At 33.4% G+C, this 22,285-nt stretch overlaps 1 protein-coding gene across 1 annotated transcript; it reads left to right on the forward strand.

The window, feature by feature from the left end:
• Positions 1-2,561: 2,561 nt before the first annotated feature.
• On the forward strand, positions 2,562-6,206 carry LOC128677000 (NADH dehydrogenase [ubiquinone] flavoprotein 2, mitochondrial-like). The gene is made up of 6 exons (XM_053757511.2): positions 2,562-2,685; positions 2,757-2,882; positions 3,550-3,737; positions 3,832-4,039; positions 4,348-4,424; positions 4,666-6,206. Exons 1-6 carry the CDS (start codon positions 2,653-2,655, stop codon positions 4,763-4,765), a joined length of 732 nt encoding a protein of 243 aa, XP_053613486.1. The 5' UTR covers positions 2,562-2,652; the 3' UTR covers positions 4,766-6,206.
• Positions 6,207-22,285: the final 16,079 nt, after the last annotated feature.

Below are 22,285 nucleotides of genomic sequence, written 5' to 3' on the forward strand. Positions count from 1 at the left end.
AGTGAACTTACTATCAACCATTGTGCAGGTTATCCTCACGATGGTTTTCTTCACTGTAAGCAAGTGGTATAGTCTATGAAAAGTACTGTACTTACAGATTGTTGTAGCACGAGTAGGATTCGAACTTGAGACGTTTCGATCACAGGTGAACGGTCTTAATCACTCCGCTTAAACGCTCCGAAGGACCTTTCCTTTGGAAATATTGGTCCTTACCAATATTTGTGAATAAGTTGGGGTATAGTTAAAATACATAACACTAATAATTTATTACTAAGTTTAAAGAGAGAAAGCTTACACAGATTTACTTAATTCAGCACACCTGTTTACGCGTTATAGAATAATTAGTATGGAAGTAGGGAATTATTCTAATGATCTTACGGATATCGAAATAAAATCTATGATTTTGCCTATTTTTATAGAGAGAAATGTTCTAATTTTATATTCACATTTTTATTAAAGAGTTGCTGTATGCTATCGTAAAGCGAAGTTCAATAAATTTTGCGGGCTGATTGAAGTTTGTTTCAATCTAACGAGCTCGCCCGCCGCAGTCAACAAGAAATTAAATTTGTCGGCAAAAATTTTTAACTCGCAATTTTCCATGAAAAAGAAATTGGAAGTTATTGCATCTTTATAAAATGGGTGAAGAAAACAGACACATATTTGCAAATTCTATTGAATATGTTATAGGCTACCTATATGCCCGGTGTTACTTAATCACATACGAGTACGTAACACTATAAAGTCAACGCAATAAAAGCCTTAAAATTTTCATGAAGTTTCAACCGTCACCTGCCTCATAATGTAGATATAAAGCAGGTGGCCGGTGTCCTTGAGAATGCTATTGTTGCATATCAGCTGTTAAGACTGTCCTTTACTCACCTCGTACGACATCCACGGGAGGATAGTTAGTGGTTCTTTTCTAGAGCGGAACTACACGCTATTACGCTAAACTTGTATGTTATGACATCTTCCTTAGTAAAACGTAGTAAGGTCAAAACTACCAAGATATCAACCGATTTTACGGCGATGAACATCGATATTGCACCCAGCGAATATTAGTGTCTACTGAACTTGATCCGGTGACTACCATCTTTCGCCATCTTTTTCCAATATCCGTTAATATTGGCTTGCCTGGTAACAACTTTTAGATCGCTCCAAACACTTTCCATGCCTTTATGAAAATTCAAATATATTTGCAAAGTTGTATGTTAGTATGTCATAACAAAACTGAAATTTGCATAGCATATAAGTGAAAATAATTATGCGAGTCGAATTGGTTATGCAATATTAATTTATTCTTATTTTTTACCTCTAATCCAACTTCACTGAGTCTCCTCGTACATAGAACCTGCTTCGGGTTGTCATGGAGTTTATATTTTGCCTCTGTATTCTTTTTGGATATTAGATAACCAGGCGCAATTTTGATTTATTAATTTCAGGAAATTTTCTCTTATGTCTTAACCGTTAAACTCTCTCACATCAGAACGTTTTCTCGGTTTCTTTTTCAGCCGCAATTCGTTGGATCCCGGGGCCCGCTTCCCTAATTTTTATTAGCACGATCTTCAGCATCCCAAGTAGTCAGATCATTGGCAGGTTATCCGTGAAAACATGTAGCTCGTTTTAGCAATTTTCGTAAGTTTTTCGATAAAAGTAAATTCAGATAATAGTTCGTACCTATGTAATATTACATAAATTATAAGGAATCTTTCTGAAATTGTATAATGTTTTTAATTAATTGCAAATAAACCTTCATTTAATTATATTTACATAAGTATCAACTCCTCTCAATATTTAAAGAATATTTCAATTTTATAAAGGTCACTGCCGAAAAATATTGAATCGAAACAAATTAACATTGTCAAATTAAAATATTTCACTCGTATTTCATTGTTTACCTAGAGCGGGTCGAAAGGGTCGTGAGTTATTTGTGCGCGTTTTGTTCCAGTTTCCCTATCTCACTGGGAACGTTTCGCAATAATTTTGATTATTGTACGAAGTATTGCAATATATTTCTCAAAGAAATTTCGGATATATTTTATGTGTGAAGAGAGTTCCGCGCTCCTAGGACGTAGGTGCAAATGCATTCATTATGGCTTTCCACATTCAATTCCTTACACATTTTGATTAGGTACATATACATATTTTGATCCCTTACGGGGTAGACAAAGCTAAAAGTCACTGACTTTTAGCGGGCTTGTTGTGCAGAATTGAGATTCAATAGTGATTGGTTGCTGGACTATCGACTTTAAGAAAAATCACGAGCCTTTAATTATTATTTTTAGCTCTTTATTGACGATAACAATATACGAGGGAAAAGAAGCGGCTGGCACAATCTTTGTTTGTCATTTGCTCTTAGATCAGCATGAAAATCATTGAGAAGTTAAGTAAAAACATGGAATTGGAGTACTTACTAAATCCATGGTAAAAACCATGGAATTAGTAGGTACTAATTCTAAAATAAATATATAAAATAATTCTAAAATTCTACTAAATAAATATGGTAAAAACTTGTTGATAACTTTATATTATCATCTATGACAATAGCATACGTCACTCTTTAAAATAAATTGTCATTTTCTTGGAGAATACAGAAATACAAAGAATATTTATACAAAATAATAAGATAATATCTTTAAAAATATAGTTAACAAAATGCTGAAATTAAAACAATTTATTTTACCAAATGTAAGTAGTGATTTTAAAATATGATTTTGTCGGTTGTACGTTCGATATACGATACATGTAAATTATTACAGATTTCGCATTTTATTCGCCGAATTTCCACCTCTGCTCAATTGAGGCACGAAGAATCATTTGTACACAGAGACAGTGCAGATAACAATGCCAATACTCCTTTTGAATTCACTGAAGCTAATATGATGGTAAGTTACAACTTAGCCATTCTCAAAAATCATGCCAGATGCTATTTAAAGAAGTCAGCCTTACGTTTGATATGATCGCAAATCTTTACATTATTAGCAATGTACTTCTAAAGACCGCGATCTTGACTAATGTGATATCTGATGAATATCGGCATTAGTTACGTTTGTGAACGAGCAGGTGTCATTAAAAGCTATTTGCAAACTTAAATTTTATTAATTAATTCGAATTACCATTAGCCAAGCAAAACAAATATTTCACTGCAGTGTTTGTGTTGAGTTGAACACAATCCGGCGCCCGGCCGCGTCCAAACTAAACAATATTCGGCTAATGTGTAAACATTTCGCACAAATTAAAAATTATGATTAATTGGTCAAAAAGCAAACGCGTGGCGCACGCCCGGCTGAAATTAAATTGTAATGAGCTTAACTGATGCGAAATTTATTTTATTGTGAGGTAAATTCCGATTGAGAATAGTCAACAACGAATATTGTTTTGTAAAATTCCCACGAATTTTAAAAAACAATATTCGTTGTTGAATTTTTCTGTTATTATTTCCCCTCTGGTTTAAAGCCCGGTTTGGAACATACTATAGTTGAATAAAATATAAAAGATCTAAACTAAGTTTCTCGCTCTATTAAAGCGCTACTCAACTTATATATCTGACAGAGAATAGCGGCAATCATCCAGAACTATCCAGAAGGCGCCCAGCGCTCGGCCGTCAGCTCCTGTGTCGACATCGTGCAGCGGCAGATGGGCTGGGTGCCCATCTCAGCCATGCACAAAATAGCCGAGATCTTGAGCATGCCCAGAATGAGAGTGTATGAATGGTGCACATTTTATACTATGACTAAGAGGTAAGTTTAAAGTATTCGTAACGATACCAATATAATGCTCTGTGGTGCCGACGAAATCCTCGATGTAAAGTTTATCGCATATTCCAATTTCAAGGCGCTTCAGAGGCAAATACAACGTGAAAGTATGTGTGACGACGCCATGTATGCTGCGTGGTTCCGACATAATCCTGCAGGCTGTGGAGCAGGCGACCTGCTGTTGCGCCGGGAGTTTGTCTGAAGACGGCATGTTCGGCGTCGACACGGTCCAGTGCGCCGGCGCCTGCGCCAACGCTCCGGTCCTTGTTGTTGACGATGATTATTATGTATGTTGGGCTAATATTATGTTCGTTTGTAACCATGAGATGTTTGGTTTAGATGTACTTTTTATATATCTAAGGCTCCGGCCTGAATGCTCCGTCAGCTATATTACATCGACGTAGCGCGTTGCTGCTCCATTGTTTTACATAAGTTTTGACATTAACGTGCGTCGACGTACTTCAGAAATCCATACAAATTCGGTTGCGTTGATCTTGACCCGACATCAACGCAACGATTAGAATGTAGACCAGATTACTACAAATTTAAATACTGTGTTTACTTTCATATATGAATTTCCATCTATTATTTGCAGGAGGACGTGACAGTTTGTGATGTTCAAAATATTATTCAAGCTATTAAATGTGGAAACATACCCCCACCTGGACCACAGTAAGTAATTTATTATTAACTTTAAACTAAACCAATTGAAATTTTAAGCACTCTATTTGCAAATCCGTTTCATGCACTCATCAAAATGCAATTGTAATAATGAAATCATAGCCTCAAACCTTGAAAACGAATGTAAAATTATAGTGAAAAGGAAATATATTTTAACTTATACACTATAGCTATAGCTGATATAACCATACGTCCACTCCATTGTTTCAAAAGCCACCCTGTATGTTTGTAGGAGTGGAAGATTTAGCTGCGAGCCCATATGCGGCCCGACGACCCTCTGTGAGTGTCCTCCTGGGCCGGGGTTCTGTATTCAGCCGGCATTGTTGAAGTGAATGCTATTTTCTGCTAGTACATTTTGAATAAAATTATATTTCTAATAACAGTCCATCTAATAACGTTTGCAGAAGCATAATAAATTGTACACCTAAACCTTCCTTAGGAATCACACTATCTATTGGTGAAATCCGCATGAAAATTCGTGTTGTAGTTTTTGCGTTTATTGTGAACTGAAAGACAGATAGGGCAGAGAACTTTGTTTTATAATATGTATAAGACTATCTGATACTGGGCTCTATGATATCAGTGAATTGTAAATGGTTACGAAAGTGAGCATGTTTATTACTTAGTTATGAATCTTAGCAATTCGAAAGTCGACCACATGTTAAATCACCCTGCGTGGATCTTTATGTTGTGGTAATAGAAGTGTGTTTGCAATAAACTTGGGTAGATACCCACTCATATAGATACATCACTATTGACTGCTACCCGATGTACAAACTAGATAGATAAATAACTATAGCGTACATACTTATACGGTTCAACGAGCTCAATATTTACTTATTTGCTGCGCTACAGATTGAAATTATAAAGTATTTTAGAAATTGCAAAACAAAGTATCAAAGCTAGTTAAAATGTGTAGAATAGGTAAGAAGAGAGCGTACAATCGTGACTGAAATTCTTGATGGTAAATTAAATATTTCGCAAAGGTTTTAATATCCTGTCAGAAAAATGACAGTATAAAATTCCAATTTTCCACTTCAAGCGTCCTGTTGCGAAACACGACGGGCGAATAAATAATTAGTTCGGGATAGCACTGGGATCACTTTGTACAGTCATCAGTTGGATTAAAATGATGAATTTGAAATAACTATACACGTCCGTATTTATTTATTTTATTTTATTTTATTTTGAAAACCATACAGTTTAATGACTACATAGCAGTCTAAAGTCTACAAACATAATTAATGGAATCCATGGAATGATAGTGATCAGTCCTATTCCAGGGCGGAACCACGCCATATAATGTTTTCATGTTACGGAATTTGGACATTTATAAATCCTCATGAAATCTGGCTATAAAAATGAGTAGAAATTGCCAAATTTCCAATTTTCAATCTAGACGTATTAAGTTAGAAATTGTTTATTGTGTTCCATAGAATAGCAGATTAAACGAAAAAAAAAAACATTTAAGTTTAATATAACATTAAAATGATGATGTTTGTTTATTATATCAATTTTGATTTAATTTACCGACTGTACCACTTGTGAATATCGTTATAAAGATCAAAGAAGTCTTGTTTGCGATTCTTCGGAACTTTGAAGCTGTGGTATCAAGTTCAAGGTTTTATTGATTGTTTGTTTGTTGTTGTTTTACAGTTTATCAGGCTTAAACTTCGAAGTAAGATTTGGTTACATTAAATGTATTAGTAGATAGTGTTCTATTTAGGTACATTTTATTAGACATAATATTACCTGTGATAATAAGAGTCCGTTTTTCTAATTTATCAAAGTTTAACATACTCTCTCTTATCTGTGCGTATTCCCGGTTGCGTCGTCAGGCATAAAGTTAACATATTAATTTGTAACAATTTTATAAATAAAGCAAATTAATGATATACTAAACAAGTATACGTTATATTTACTAGCAGTGCTTTGTCCCGTGTGAACTTAGATAATTCAAAGTAGTTTTGTATTTTTTCAAGGACACGTGATTTTAATGTACGGTACATAAATTTATTTTTGATTATTTTCCACCCTGTGTTGGTATTTTATATAACTGGCGTGCCAATGTCAAAGAAAGACACACATCCAGCTTTTTGCAGTGATGGGTAATTACTTAAATATGGGATGGGTAATAAACCCGAATCTGGGGTTCAATAAATACATGAAATGGGTAATAACTGGGTTTTAACACGTTGGTGGGTGATTACCGTTTTACTTTTTATGTGTGCTTCTAAGAGGGAGTGAATCATCTGAAGTTAGACATTGGCAGCAAATTCAACTAGTGTTGTTCGAGTCGAAGTAGTTATCGAGTCTACAAAGTTACGTACCTGCATCCACAAAGTGACACTTCACTGGTCCTGTGTAACTGTCACTTCGCAACACATTCCAGTCCATTTCATTTGTTTCCAGAGTAAGGTACTCGTAGCTTCACGAATACGTGAGCAAATAGCCGGCGAAAGTTGGCGTTAGTGATGGATGGCTTGTGACGATACGATGATTGATAGTTGGTTTTTGAACTGGCTTCTCTATTATCGATAGTATTTTTTCAATAACAATATACGTGTATATTGAAATAAATTTGTATTTAATGTAAGAGCGTACATTGCTTTTGAAAACAACTGTATTTTTTTTAATAATAGGGTATACGACAACTCCTATCTAAATATGTGTTCTTTATCTTGTCTTGTAATTATATAAAAACAATTGATTAAGTATCGTGTTATCCACTTTGTTAGACTAGGAAAGCTTAGGTCAAGAACGGTCGAGAGCTTTGATGCTCAAAGGGGGCTCGAGCTTGCCGATTTCCTCTCAGGAGACAGTAATCGAATAGCTGCCTGTTGCCATACTTTATGCTTCGTATTTTCCTTAAAAGTATATTGCATTTTTTTCAAGTCTGAATAATATGTTGGGTCCTGTTGTTATAATACTAAGGCTAACTACTAGAGTTAAAAAATAACTTTAAAAATGAATCTAAAAATAAACACTAAGTACGAAGTCAGCTTCTTAAAACTAACATAAAAAACAATGACCATTTTTGAATTTTACTTGCAAACTTCACAATTTACGTAATAAATATGTGTTTGATTTTTTAATTTTAGTACATCCCCAAATATTAAGCTAACGAGAGAGTATGACAAGTATCATCCTGCTAAAACACGATGTCATCGTTTGATTTATACTAACAAACTCGACATAAAAATACGAGCGTCAAAAATTTTGTTAAAATATTTGAGCGCACAAATTTTAATCACTCAGAATTCGGTTAGCAGTGATGGCGAATAAAACGTTAAATATTTGGAAAGAGAAGCAGCGAGATAATGCGGTAGTTAATGGCGCGACCGGACGTCGTGGCCGTGTTGTTATTGCTTGGAAGCCGACTCTCACACCGTGTTGTAACGTAATGTCATAATCATTAGTCAATTCGTCACATTCTCTATTACACGGGTATAAAAAAATTTCCTGCGTGACTTTGGTGTGACTGTGAAGGAAAAAAATCTGAGGCACACTAGTGTGACTAAATGGTGTGACTGTGTTAGGAGTGAATGAAGGAAATAATAAAGCGAGAGACATTAATCAGGTTAATTTTTATTTTTTATGGTGCTTAATTATAAATAAATGCAAATAACTTCAACTCAAATCCATCATAGTATATTTTTATGTATCGGAATAATACAAACTGATTGAAAAATTATTTACCGGAATAAGTTGCTGTGTGAAAAACACGGAGGCGAAGTGGCAGGCAAAATATAATTTCTAATTAGTATATTTCATGCTAGAATTTTCTTTCTTTTTAAACTATATAAAAATAAAAATTCTTCGTGGTTCTAAGTACGTCTGTCTGTAAGTATTTTACACCTTTTGAATTCGTAACTATGTAACAGGCGGCCATCTTCCAAGCCCCAGGCTTCCAGACCAGAGCACCCGTAACCGTAAAACGTACAAATGGAAAACAAAAATGCAATAATATTTCCCTCGAATTTTGATTCCAACGCTCGTGATGGAAAACGGTGTTTCTGGTGAAAATATTTTATTATTTTTTTATAACCAGCCCTATGTATGTGCTTCGTATCATCAGTATTTTGTAGTTTCATTTTTAAAGCCGGAATCGGTTTATGGTAATGACTTTACTGATCAATAAAATTATTGAAACATGTATCAATAAATATAAGTTAAAATTTGTATGTAATGACTTTATTGTGCCAGAAGTGCACACACAACAAGAAGTTACTATAGATATTCAATATCTGTAAATTTGATTTTACAGTACCCAATCCAATTTCTATTTATTAGCGTACTAAAAACTTAATACTATTTATTTTTATGATTTAAATGCATAAAGTAAGTCGTTACAAAGATACAGAATCTAGTTTAAAATTAACAATAAACTATTTCCAGTTATCCACTTCTATAATTAATATCAGTTTGCGGTTTGCGCAAGATCGGCTGCCATTCTAAGTAAATTATCAGCTTAGCCAATACCGTTTGCGAGATTGGTGGAATTAATTTCATTTCGGTGGTAACAATTTTCTAATATTTGAAGACTACATTCTCACATGTGATTTTAAAATATGTAAAAAATAATAATGATATAGGTGCATTCAAGAGTGCATAAATAAGAGTGTTTGTGAGATAAGGTTTCTTCATATATATTGATCGATAAATTATTGAGTTGTAACAGGCACCGCGGCGTAAATCCGAAAGACTCAATTTTCCCAAATATCCCAACCATAATCATAATCTCGGTAAACTTCCGCCTCATAATCTAACAATTCAACTCGGAGTGCCACGCGAAGGCAACGAAGCCATAAAAGGGCTGCTTCATTATTTACATAAACGCCATAAAAGTGAACAAAAGAAAATTTATACCGTAAACTTTCGGGCAATATCCGTTTTCTGTGACACGTTTTTTCGAGGGACGTTGTTCATCGTTAATCTTGAAACAAAAACAAGTTTGCGTCTGCTTGGGCCATAATTTAAGCGGAACAAGTGCGGCCGACATGCGGCACCTACATCTGGCCGATAAAAATTTAAATCCAGCAGAATATGGTATTTCGATGAAAACAATAAAATTGCGCTGCCGAATTCTTTCTTTTTACATAGAACACGTTTTCTGAGATTGAAAATAATTCGCGTAATTGTTTACTGTGTATTGTAACTAAATTGTATTGTTTTAATATCGTGTGCATTGTGCAGCCATTAAATGAAACCATGGAGCTCTTAAGATTAAATACAGAAAATAACCAATATTGACGTATATTTTGTGACAAATAAATGTTTGTATGTTGTAATAAATGTAATGACTAAAAATGTAATCTGATGTAATAACTACATCCTTCGTAAAGATATTTTCGCGGAATTTTGTCATAAAGCGTACCTAATATTACATTTATACAGGCGTAGGTAATGGGTATCTTCCCCGCAAATTCGTTAGCTATGTGTTCTGTGCGAATATGAACTATTTGATTGTCATTTGTCACAGACATTCCGGCACATTTCCCGGGAGACGGCCGTCTCTAACCTATGTCGGGTACAAACCGACTATGTCCATATTTGATGGGAGAAAGGTTAACAGTTAACTATCTCTGAAAAGAGGGTTCACTAACGATAGATGTGCCGAATTTGAGATTGTTTTCGAGAATATTCTATGGAATTGTTAATGATTTATATTTAGACATAAATCTATAAAAACTCGAAATGATAAATGAATATGAAGATTATTCATAAATAATGGAGTCGTACTATTCTAGGGCGGAAACCACCAGTCTCTTAGATGAGAGTCAATAAATTTTCTTTCTGGCTTTCATGAAAACTCAACCTTATTTCCAATCTCAATAATTTGAGCTATTAAAGTGCAAATTCGGCTTTAGTGTGAAAATTGATGAGGCTCGTTGGGCTATCAATCAAGATTTGAGCCAAAACTCGATTCCAACTTGTTAGCCGGCCAAATTGAATAAAAACAACCGCCATTGGAAATTTAATGAACTGTCTGGCTTACTGGTTATGATAAAACAATATCTGTTTCATGAGATGTTATTCTGCTGTATGATGGAAAATTGATTTGCTTATTGCATTTTTAAATTTAATAAACTAAAAATACAAACTTGTTTTTAACCGGGGCTATTTTACATTTTTAGGCCCACCTACCTACAGTTAAAATATGCCATTTTGATTTAACGTCGGTGGCGTGCAGTATTTATAATAACTACATGCAAATATTAATAATTTCTTCCTGTTGTACATACTAGAGCACCGACTTGCCTAACATGATTCGGAGTGTGGTCAATACATCTGCATAGCATTGTCGTCGGCTCCAGTCAATAGTATTCGGCTCTGTGCTATGTCAGCTATGTTGCTTCATTTACTTGCATTATCTCTAGGCACCATGTCCAAATGTCGGTATGTTACAATATATTGAAAGAAAATCAAGTCATATATAAAAGTTTTATTTTTATTTCTTAACACTTTTATTGAAATAAAGAATTGCATTGCTGGCCAGTAAATATATTGTTTTTAAAATAAATAGCTGCGTCACGTAGTTATTATTTTTGATATTTCACCATCTTATAATTTATGATTTAAAATGTTTTTTAAATTCCCCATTACATTGTGTTATAATCTTGTAACTACCAAAATATTTATACAGCACTAATACCATAAATCATATCTGTAGTTATTTAGAAAATACACATAGTTTTAAGTCTTAACATCGTAAAACACCTACTTATGATCGTTAAAGCTATAAAAATGGTTTCAGTACCAAATAAGCTCAATATACGAGTCCATAAAAAGTACGGAGAACATAAAATTCACAGTACCTTATATATTACCAATTTCCGATATGCTGGCCGATATTACTTAATGTCTCGCTGATATTTTTTGCCGTATAATGTTAAATAACTCGTAGGTGCGGAATTTTATTTTAATATTATGTACAGGCATGCGTGTATGAAAGATAATCTTGAATTATAACTGCGACCGAGGGAAAAATTTAATATCAGGGGATGTGTTTAAAAATTTTCGTGTAAAGTAAATTAATATTATAGATTTTATTACAAAAAAGTATGTTTTAAATCAAATTTGCCCCCAAATAATACCGTATTTTTCTTAAATCAATCCTGGAATTTACCTACTCGTACACAAGTGTTGATTGAGTAAACGTTAATAAGTTTTCACATTTTTTTATATTCCCACTCAAATAAAACAAAAATCCGCACAACTAGATGTATTCGCAGCTTATTCATTCGAACAAAATGAAACATCCAATTAGTCAAGTCAAATGCAATATTAAATAAATTTAGCATATAAAAATATAAACGAACGCACCCTCCGGGTCTGTCTACAATCTCTACCAGCTTTAGTTAACTGAATTTTCCCTTGGCGTCGTTTCTTCATGCTCCACAAAAAACAAAAGTCGACCAACTCCGCAGTGAAAGTACTCAAGGAAGTAGGGAATGGACTATTAAAAAAGCTTACTTTGTTTTCTTCAAAGTAATTTAGTTTTACAAGATGCAGCGAGCAGCTATTACTATATTTTCATTTACAATAACACTCGGTTCGTTGCACAGCATAGGTAGCGATGAAATTTTATGAAATATACATTCCAATAAAAAGGAAAGTGTTCTGTAGACGTCGAAAATGTGTCCGCATTTGGACAAATTTGGGTCGAATATAACCTCGAATGGTGAGACTGAACGATCCCTTATAACCCTAATATAAAATCCAGTAGAAACCCCTTTTGCAATATTGAATAAGAGACAATATGAGTGGAGTCCCATTATAAAATTGTGCGGGAGCTGCAAAATGTTATGTAAATGTAAATATTAGAAATAACAGAAACACAGACAGGGCATATATTATAAATTTGGCATAAATAAATATGCATTGTAGATTCAACTGCAAAATTTAAGATAAATAAAATTTGGAACATTTTTGAAACACCAATAAGGAAACGCGATGAAATATGAACAATGAAATGGCTTTCCAAGTTGTGGTTTGTAATAATTGAGTAACTTTGCGTTAATTACAAAATTATAAAGGCACGTTATTTGCTCAAACAAAATTTGCGGTAATGACTTTATTAACATAATATATAGCCTTGAAAAAGTTAATCGACGCCTCATTTCAATGGGCAATTTAAATCAAATGGGTAATTTAAACTCGTCGCGATGTAGTCTTAAATATAGCGAGCGAAGTGAAGTTCGCAAGCATAGTAGATGTTTTTGTTCAAAAGATTAACGACAAAGTGTGGAACACAAAAAAGCCGTCGCAAAGTACGAAAATTACCAAAACTTCGTGTCGAAGCCTGAAATTCTTGTTCTAAATGTCGTCGTAAATGAAAGATGGTTCTTTTAAAATCGGAAAAGAAATTAGGAACAGACGATTTTAGGATTACGAGTTTCGTAAGAACTTGCAGTCGCCTTTTTACTTGTTTTTGTAAAGAAGTCGAAATGGTTTTAACGATAAAACTGCAATTAGAGTTTTCTTGTTCTTGAAACCCAATTATAGTATTTTCAATAATGACTATTTATTTTCGTTAGAACTTAAAATTTACGTTTGAAAGTGGCTTTAAAATGCAAAGACGTAGTGATATTGCCTTTTATGTTACACGCATATGTCGATATTTAAGTAGGTATATATCATGTCCTAGTAAATGTATTTTAAATATACCTATATATCAAGGTCACTAGTTTACATTTTCTTCTATTGAAGACGAAGACATGCAAAAAATACATTCTTAACCAGCCAGTGACGGGCAATAAAAACGTAATTAGATGCCTAAAGACCAGATGTTTAACATCCAATTAACAGGCGTTTGTAAAAAAAGGACTCAACTGGTAATGTGTGCCGCTAAATCAGGCTCACATATGAAAAGTTACGTTAAGGTTATTTAGAAGAATTTCCGCCGCTTTGCGGGTAATGTGGCATTCCCAGCTAATGACGCCGGGTCCCACGATATATCTTTCGTAGTAAAGTCCTGCTTAGCCCACAGAATTCGCTTCACTGTTACGACATAATTATTACGAGTTTTTTAAAATATATATTGTAGAGGTCATGGTCAAACAGATTCAGTACCTATTTACTTTTTACTTTGATTTTTGATCAAATTTAAAATGAGGAGTTACTCAATTCATCAATCCTTTTTTAGTTTTCTGGTGGTGGTCACTTGGTGCATTTTTTCCTAAATATTTATTTATCTGTTTGTCCTGAAAGATAATAAGAAATCCTTAAAGATACTGCTTAATTGCATAATAGGGATATTAAACCCCCATGTACCTTTTATGCTTCGGACGTTTCGGGTTTTGTTACAACGACTCGTGGTCACCGAGCGACTAACTCAGCGGTTTAAAATTAACTAGATGCTGCTTATTCACTACACTACTGAATTTTTAATTTCACTAGTGTCAATTTCACTAGAATCGTGCTGTATCAAAAAGGGATATCAGTAATTGCACATCATATTTGTTATATTATTTATGCAGGCATATATTATCATAACGGTCTTAATACCCCTTTAGATAAAGCCAAAAGTCGCGATACCCAAAGTCCACGTTTTGCTGGGCAGCGGGATATTATTGTTTATAATATTTTTTTAAATTTAGTAAGGATCTATTGAAATGTATCAACAGAAGCGGATCTTTTCTGTAGTTACGCGCAGAAATCTCGGCGACTCGTGCGCTTGATTGAGTTTTCTTTTCCATTGTGCTTCCATTAGCAGAATAGGCTTCCCCTCGGACGCCATGTGTTTCACCAAAATTATATCACTCATTTTTCTTTTGCCGAGATGTACAGCTTGACAGTAAGTCATTTCGCTGTATTGATTTAGTGTGCAGAAAAGAAATTGTAATGGACATGACTTCGTTCTCGTTTCTTGTTAGTTGTTAGTTTTATTAGTGAAATTTTCAAATGATTGTGAAGATGTTTTTGTTAAATAACAAAAACATCTTCACAATCATTTGAAAATAAACTGACGAAGAATTTTTGAATGCTTTACATTTCTTTACCCTTTAACTATGTAAAAAATGTTATTTATGAATACTTAAATTATGTTGTTGGTCCTCCTCTTCGATAGCTCTGTCCGAAAGGGTCCTTAAATATTTCCACTATTTGCGAATAAAGTATTGAGTATTGAAATTAATAAACAAAAATCTTAAGGATCTCAAAGGAAGTGACGTCATTACCTACATGGCTTCTCTATTCTTATAACTTTAAAGTCAGCAATCCAGGGAGCAAGGTGATTTAATTCGTGCACCAAAGAGACCTACCTAGTGCTTACGAAAGTAAACGAAAGCGACCCCTGAGTGCTCTTGTGGAGCTGCCGTCTAATTAACGACGTATCTAATTATACCATCGTCGGCAGGGTTGCCAGCCGACCTAAATTTGTACAGGTAAAATATCTGAAAACTGTAGTCCAGCGGAAATTTTTCTTGCAATTTTTCTTTTTATGGTTTTGGATTTAATAGAATTGTTCTTGCAATATTAATTAATTATTAACTTGTAATAAAATAAATAATTAGAATTAAGAAACTGCGTACGTATATATTCTTATTTCGTATTATTATTTGTGTGATATATATTTATTATCCTGCATGAAAAATCCTGAGAAGTCTATTCATATCTTTACATCGATAGAACGTTACATAATGATCAGTTTATCATTATCTTGTACTAATATAGGTAACTTTGATCTCAATCCTTCTGATATTATAAATGCGAAAGTTTGTGAAGATATAATGTGTGTTTGTTTGTTACTCTTTCACGAAAAATCTACTGGACCGCTTGTTATGAAATTTGGTACATGGGTAGAATAACACTTTAAATAACATATAAGGTATTTTTAATCTCGAAATTCTCACGGGAGCGAAGCCCTGGGGCACAGCTAGTTCCACCAATAAAAGCGTCATATATAGCTAAATGAGGCCTTCGAATCCCGCAACTCTTGGCTATGTCCACCCCGAATGAAGACGTGATATTGTAACAAGCCGATAAATCGATATCTTGAATTTATCCTATCGTCTACCTATCGATAAATGCACAGAGCAACCCTGTAGAAGCAAGCTTTAGCCGGGAGAATTTCCCGAATTACTTATTACGAAACGCAATTACACTTAGGGGGAATGCTATGAGACAAATTGAGTTAGGTGTATTACCCTTTAGTTATTGTTGCTTTGGTATTTAGAAAAATGAATTGATTAATTGGAAGATATAGCTAATAATTATAATTTTACTAGCGACTTGTCCCGGATTCACTCGGGTAAAATATAATAAATATTATCACATCACTTAAACTTTGCTCAGCAGTCACACTATTTATTGGTGAAAACTTCATGAAAATCCGGGCAGTAGTTTTTGAGTATAAACTCAATCAGATCAATACACGCTTAGTCAAACAATATTTTTAAAAACACAGGAATTTTCAATTAAGCACAGCAGAACACAGCGAAAATGTTAAGAAATGTATTATAAAGAAAAAATATTAGTATTTTTATTTTTTTATTTGTAATTAATAAATACAAAAACTATGGGACCGACTTTGATGAAATTTGGCACATAGAAAAGCATAGGCTACTTTTGTACTATTGTTTTAACCAAGCGAAGTCAGGACTAGCCTCTAGTACTTATTAAGTACACAATGTAGCTCTTGAGACTAGTAGTATCATTGTTATTTGTGACACCTTTAACTGTAACTTTAAGGAATATGTAAGATATTTAATAACAAAAGTATTATTTTATAATAAATGGTATGTTAGCACACGTTTAATTTATAATCCTGTACAAATAAAGGTTAATTAATTGAGTTATATTTACTAACTAGTGTGGGAAAGAGAACTAAAAAGCACTGGTTTTATCTCAGGGCATATGGATGCATTGGGCTTGAAATCGAGGCTACAAAAAATCTCGACTTTCGAATTACGCATTGAATTTCATTACCGGGGTTGGAAAAATATTTGAATTTAGAACACCATTTAGAAAATTAACATAATACATTACTTACCAGTCAGTACTTCCTATTAGTATTTCGATATAAAACAAACACATGTTAAATTCATGTTCATACAGCCAGAAAAAATAATCATAATGCCGACATGGAGACAATAGGATTCCCGGATGTTCATTTGTTTTGTTAGTTTCCCACACATATATTTTATATGAGATTGTTCAAGCGTAGAACGTTTCCGACGGGACGCTACAATTTGTCTCGGAATGCACATACGATAGTGGTTAAAGGACGTCGGTCACTTATACTAATTATTGAGAAAATATAAATTTATTCTACGTGTCACTACAAATTGACACGTAGAATAAATTTATATTTATGTCTTTATTATGTCAGCTCCACACTGTCACATAACTCAGATACATGCCAACGCGAATGCGTTAACATTGCGTAGTTAATATGAGTGCTTTAATTTACCGCAAAGTTTTTACCAAATCCGACAAAGTTTGGCAAACTGTTCGACGACAGTGAGAAGCAGGCATTATAATAGTCAAACAACGTTTAAATTGCCATTCCGACTCCACAAGAAGAAGATTATAATTTAAATATACCTACCTACTTACCCAGTTATTATTATGAGTCAATACATTAGGCACGTCAAAAATTAAATCAAAATATTTATTTAGTACCTATTTAAATAGTAGATATGTATAGTAGTGGTCCGCCCCGGGTTCTCTCATGTAAAACAATAAAAAAGTAGCCTATGTTACTTCTTAATGTTTCATCTATCTCTGTGGTAAATTTCATCATAATCGGTCCAGTAGTTTTTTAGTCAAACTAAAATCAACGAAACATTTTTTTATTAATATTAGTAAGTATTGACTAGTATCCATTTTAATTATAACATAATTCATGTAACATAGTTCGTTGTGAATTCAGTGAAAAACGGAGAAGTGTGCGAAGTCCCTTACCTGCCACAGCCGCAGGCTCGCTGATTTGCATCATAAAAACACGACGTCTCAGTTCAGCCCGGGCACATTAATCACGCGTGTCCCACCGACTTTTCAATGAACATTCAATTTTTCTCCGCCATTATATGCTCGGATTTTTCTCAATGACCGTAATCATTTTGTAATTTCTATTTATCAAGCCCAAAATACAGTGGCCATAAATTTTATTGCGTGAAAGAAAATTTTCCTTTTTTGGAAGCATATACAAAGTTATTCGTATTATTCTCTTATATTATATTATTATGTCACCTTACTGCTGATGATACCTTTATACTATAGATAAATAATGAGATTAGATAATGAGGTACGCCTAAGAATACTGTCCTGGATACGCAGGGGCGTGGGTTCGAGACCTATATGTTTTCATCTCATTGATGAAATTCATCATCATAATCATCAATAGCCAATTAAAAATCTCCACTGCTGGTACCTTCATCATCCTCATGGATTGATAAGGAATATAAGCTATGAACCATGCTTATTGCAAATATAGTCCGGACCAACGGCTTAGCGTATCTAGCGAGCATGGATGGAGGAGCTCAAAAACTATCCTATATTTATGTATTAGGAGTTTATAAACTATATTAAACATTTCAAAAAGGTATCTCAATATCTATTCTGGGTTTTGTAAATGGTAAATCACTATAAATAGACTTATTAGACTGGACTACATTGGGTGTATTGAAATGACTATGGCCTAATTGCGAACTATTTGGCGCAATTGAACAGACGGCTGTATAACCACTTGATTTCCATATCAATGTGCATGCGTATTCATACTCACATTCATAAATACACATATGCAGTATAGTACCATTGCATATTCCAGCTAGCCACGATTGAAATAAGTTTGGTGTTTTGATTTGAAATTCTCAAAGTCTTTATCCCTCACTGGGCAGTGTATTAAGAAGGCATTGTTTGTGAAATTGAATTTTGAAAGTGAATTTGTCATGTCGTTATGCGATTAGGATGGCAGAAAACTGGGTCCACGATTCTAGTCATTGAAGTACTAAATGGGTTCATTAGGACCATGGTCTAAATACACTTAAACGCTTTTGTGGTAAAATCGCCTAACGATCCGTCATGTAAAACAGATTGATAAAAACCTATATAAACTGTGATAAAACAAAACACGCGAGATCATATGGTTTGGTTACTTCATACATAAAGCCGAATTAATACATTAAACCCATTTCAGTAACGTCTCATTTTATTCGTTAATAATTTAAATTAGTACATCTCTAAGTCCGGACTATAAATGTAAATTGTCGACACACGAAAGCCGTAGTAAGGCTTAATTTTGGTCTGAAACGGTTACATTACGGGAGCGCGGGTTCTGCTTTCCTGCTGTTTTCCTTTCTAATTGTTACATAAACCAAACGAAATGAGCAATTCGAGGCCGACTGGATACAGCTCAGCGTCATTTGGACAGCTCACAACATTTTATTTTTGTTCTACTTGTAGAAACACTTTTATAAGGGGGGTATAATAGAGGTTTTGCTAATGGTTTTGGACGAACTCACCAATAGCAATAATTACATTCACAAATATTTACATGAATTTAATGCTAGCCGGCTATATATACTAAGAGTATATTTTCATCTTCATTTTTGTACAATTACATTTAAACATACACATTAATAGTAGTATATCTATGTGAAACTACGGGAAATAAATAATAATAATCAATCTTCGACTTGGATACGTTTCCATCGACACATTGCGTCTGTCGACGTGTTCGTTTACACCTTTTTCATAGCAAGCCTTAAGGGAAATTTAGTGATTGATGAGACTTTATAATGGGTTTTGTTCTGATTCCTATTTAATTTCCTGTTCGGATATTTAGCTGTCGTTTTATTATAAATTTAACAAGTTCGCGGCTACCAAAATGCCTAGTAAGATTGAGTACTTAGTGGTGAATACGTATAGAAGAGAATATTATTGCGCGAGTTATAATCATAATAATTGGAAATTGTTAGTGTTTTAAACATAACATTTTATTTCGAAATTGAAATGAACTCGTAATAAACATTGAGATATGACCCACGGCTTTTTTTCAAAAGATAAAAATCTCGCAAACATTTGTATATAAATTACTTAATTAATTCCAGATTTTTTTATGAATTAAAACAAACATACATTACACAGTTCCGCTTAAATTTCATTGTTAACGAATCGAATATAAAGAAAGGATTGATTTTAATTAACAGATATTGAAATTGGGTCTATTGTGTTTTTGCCAGCTTGATTAGATTTTCATGAAACAATGTGTAAGGGAACAGATAACAAATTGAATGGAGCTATTATTTGTTCGTACTTACAACAAAATAATTCTTCGTAAGTATAAATACGAAACAAAGGAAATTTATATGAAAAAAAAAATACATTTTAACAAAATACCTATGAAGTAACTAAGATCTGAATCGATTTCTCTGTACTGAAAATGTTAAATGCAATATCGTATAGGACTTTTTCCGATATACCATGTTTTCCACTTACACGAATATTGGTTGCCATTCGATTTAGTAAACTTTGACTATATTGTATGGAAAACTATAAATCCTTTCAAATAAAGTAATTAAAACACATTTCTGGATGATTTCATTTTATAGATACTTAAATTACAAAGTAAGTTCTTATTTACTTAATATACGAGTTTAAAATTTTGAAAATTCATGGAACAAAGCGCAGATATGAAAAACCACGTCCGAAAAAGTTGTAATAAAACAATCTCCAACTGTGTGTTACAGTTAAAATAAAAATGGAAGAATGTTAAACAGCAGGCTTTTATGAAATATTCAAATAGAAACTTTTTCGTTTAAATTGTAACGTGAAAAAATTTGTAGCTCCTTTAACGAAAAATGCTTGTGAATGTTTTTCATTAATAATTTTTGTATCAATATTTATAACTAGATGTAGTAGCTCCGTCTGCGGCAAAAATAAGTGAATCCAACTAGTTAAAACTAGTTTTACGGTGGCTGAATCAACAAAAATCATATGTGAATTAGCCTGTGTCATAGGCTATTATTTAGATTAGACTATCTTTTGTTTATGAAAGTCAAACATATATTTGGTTAAAGATAAAATTATAAAATCGCCTTTTTCAATGTGGTATAAGACATGTATTTATAAAATAATTCATTGTATACATAAATTAATATCCTATTAAAATATTTCTCGGTGTATGTAGAGCGCGCATTTGCCAGTTGTGTATGTCTTTTGAGGTAAAACGTACACAAAATATGGTATTTAAGTCTTTGTGACGGGAACAACATTACAGCAGTTAAGATTTCCTTTGACCGCCCGCAGTGCGGTTTAACGTTTTGTAAAATTAAATCTCGAAATATTTGGATACCATACCCATTTTCAAATTGAAATAGATACTTTTTTATTTCAGTAAAAAATAACTTGTGTTAAAGGAGAGAGCTCTACAATTTAATAGGTGCTTAATGAATTTAAAAACAGAACCGTTACAGAAATTCCAGTTCACTATCAACATATCAAAAATTTACCTAAAAAATTGGAATATCCCTTCCTATATGTACAAAACTGACGTGATTTTAATTAAAAAGATAAAAAAAAATATAACAGCTCGTAAGTTTTTGAACAAAATTTAAGTGATAACTTACTAGTGTAAAGGCGGCCTAAATACATATTCAGGTATTCTCGTATAATGGTAATGTACATACGTGTACAGGTTCCATAACACAAGAAAATTTAAGTCGCATCCTGCAACAGGCGACCCTAAGCAAACCGGCTCTGCAAACGCAAACCGCAAACCCCCAAAGACACAGACTCGCTCGGAATAGCTTTGTACTACTCCTTTGTCTTTAACTGAGCATTCTACTATCTCCAGGCCTACTTATATATTCCCAACTTAACCCGCAGCTGCGCGACATACACTCCCGCCTGATTGTTACGATAAACACCGAAATGCGCCTTTAAAGAGAATCTGGAAAATTTCTCAGTACCTACTCGTAAAAGGGGTGCATTGTAAAATAAAAGTCGTGATTAGACTGATTTTGTTATTTGCTGGTTTGGTTTTGTTTGGGTTTTGTCGATATCGTGAATGGTTAATAGGCACATTGCAAGATTTAGTCAAGACTTGCGTCTTGCAAAACTCGCAAGATGCAAGTCTTGACTGAATCGTTTCCTGTAAAAATTGTTCCTCAATTAGAATCCTAAAACGGACACTGCACAGAAGTAAGTTAGGTTACTTCTGTGCGGTGTCCGTTTTAGGATAATAATTGTGCATGAATGTGTACACAAAAAATATAATACGAAAAGTATTCTCAAAATAGAAACAATTTCTTCTTATCTATATGAATAAGAGAATATAGTATCGTTAAGTTAATATCCCATAACAGAACTCTCGAATTTACTTTGGGGCTAACTCAATATATGTGATTTATCCATATTTATGTTTATTTATTATGTAACATGTTAATGGAATTATGGAAACACTATGAAGCGTTCGAACAATTAATATATGCGGGAAGATCTAATGGAATGTTTCAATAAAAGAAAGTCCGAGTATTAAGAATTCATTGAATAAAGTGTTTCAAAATTTAATATTTTCGATTTGCACAAGTTTGGGCGAAGCAAACAATTCGTTAGGGAAGAATTTCCCTGAATCATTTCAAGTAAATATACAATTTTCCGCTCGATTTGCAATTCACATAACGAACGCAGAAATAATTCTTTTTATACCCATCGGACGTACTTTTCTTTATAGCTAATCGTGTATTAGATGTAAATTAATTTGAAATGATGAAATATGAATACTTTTTGTCTTCATCATCAGCTGTTTAAAAAAATAAATACGTTCCGAGACATAAGGTACCCTATGTCCTTTTCTAAACTACATGTATGCAAAATTTCAAGAAGGTTGGATAAATAGATAG

This window comes from Plodia interpunctella, chromosome 2, assembly GCF_027563975.2.
Source record: "Plodia interpunctella isolate USDA-ARS_2022_Savannah chromosome 2, ilPloInte3.2, whole genome shotgun sequence".
NCBI lineage: Eukaryota > Metazoa > Arthropoda > Insecta > Lepidoptera > Pyralidae > Plodia > Plodia interpunctella.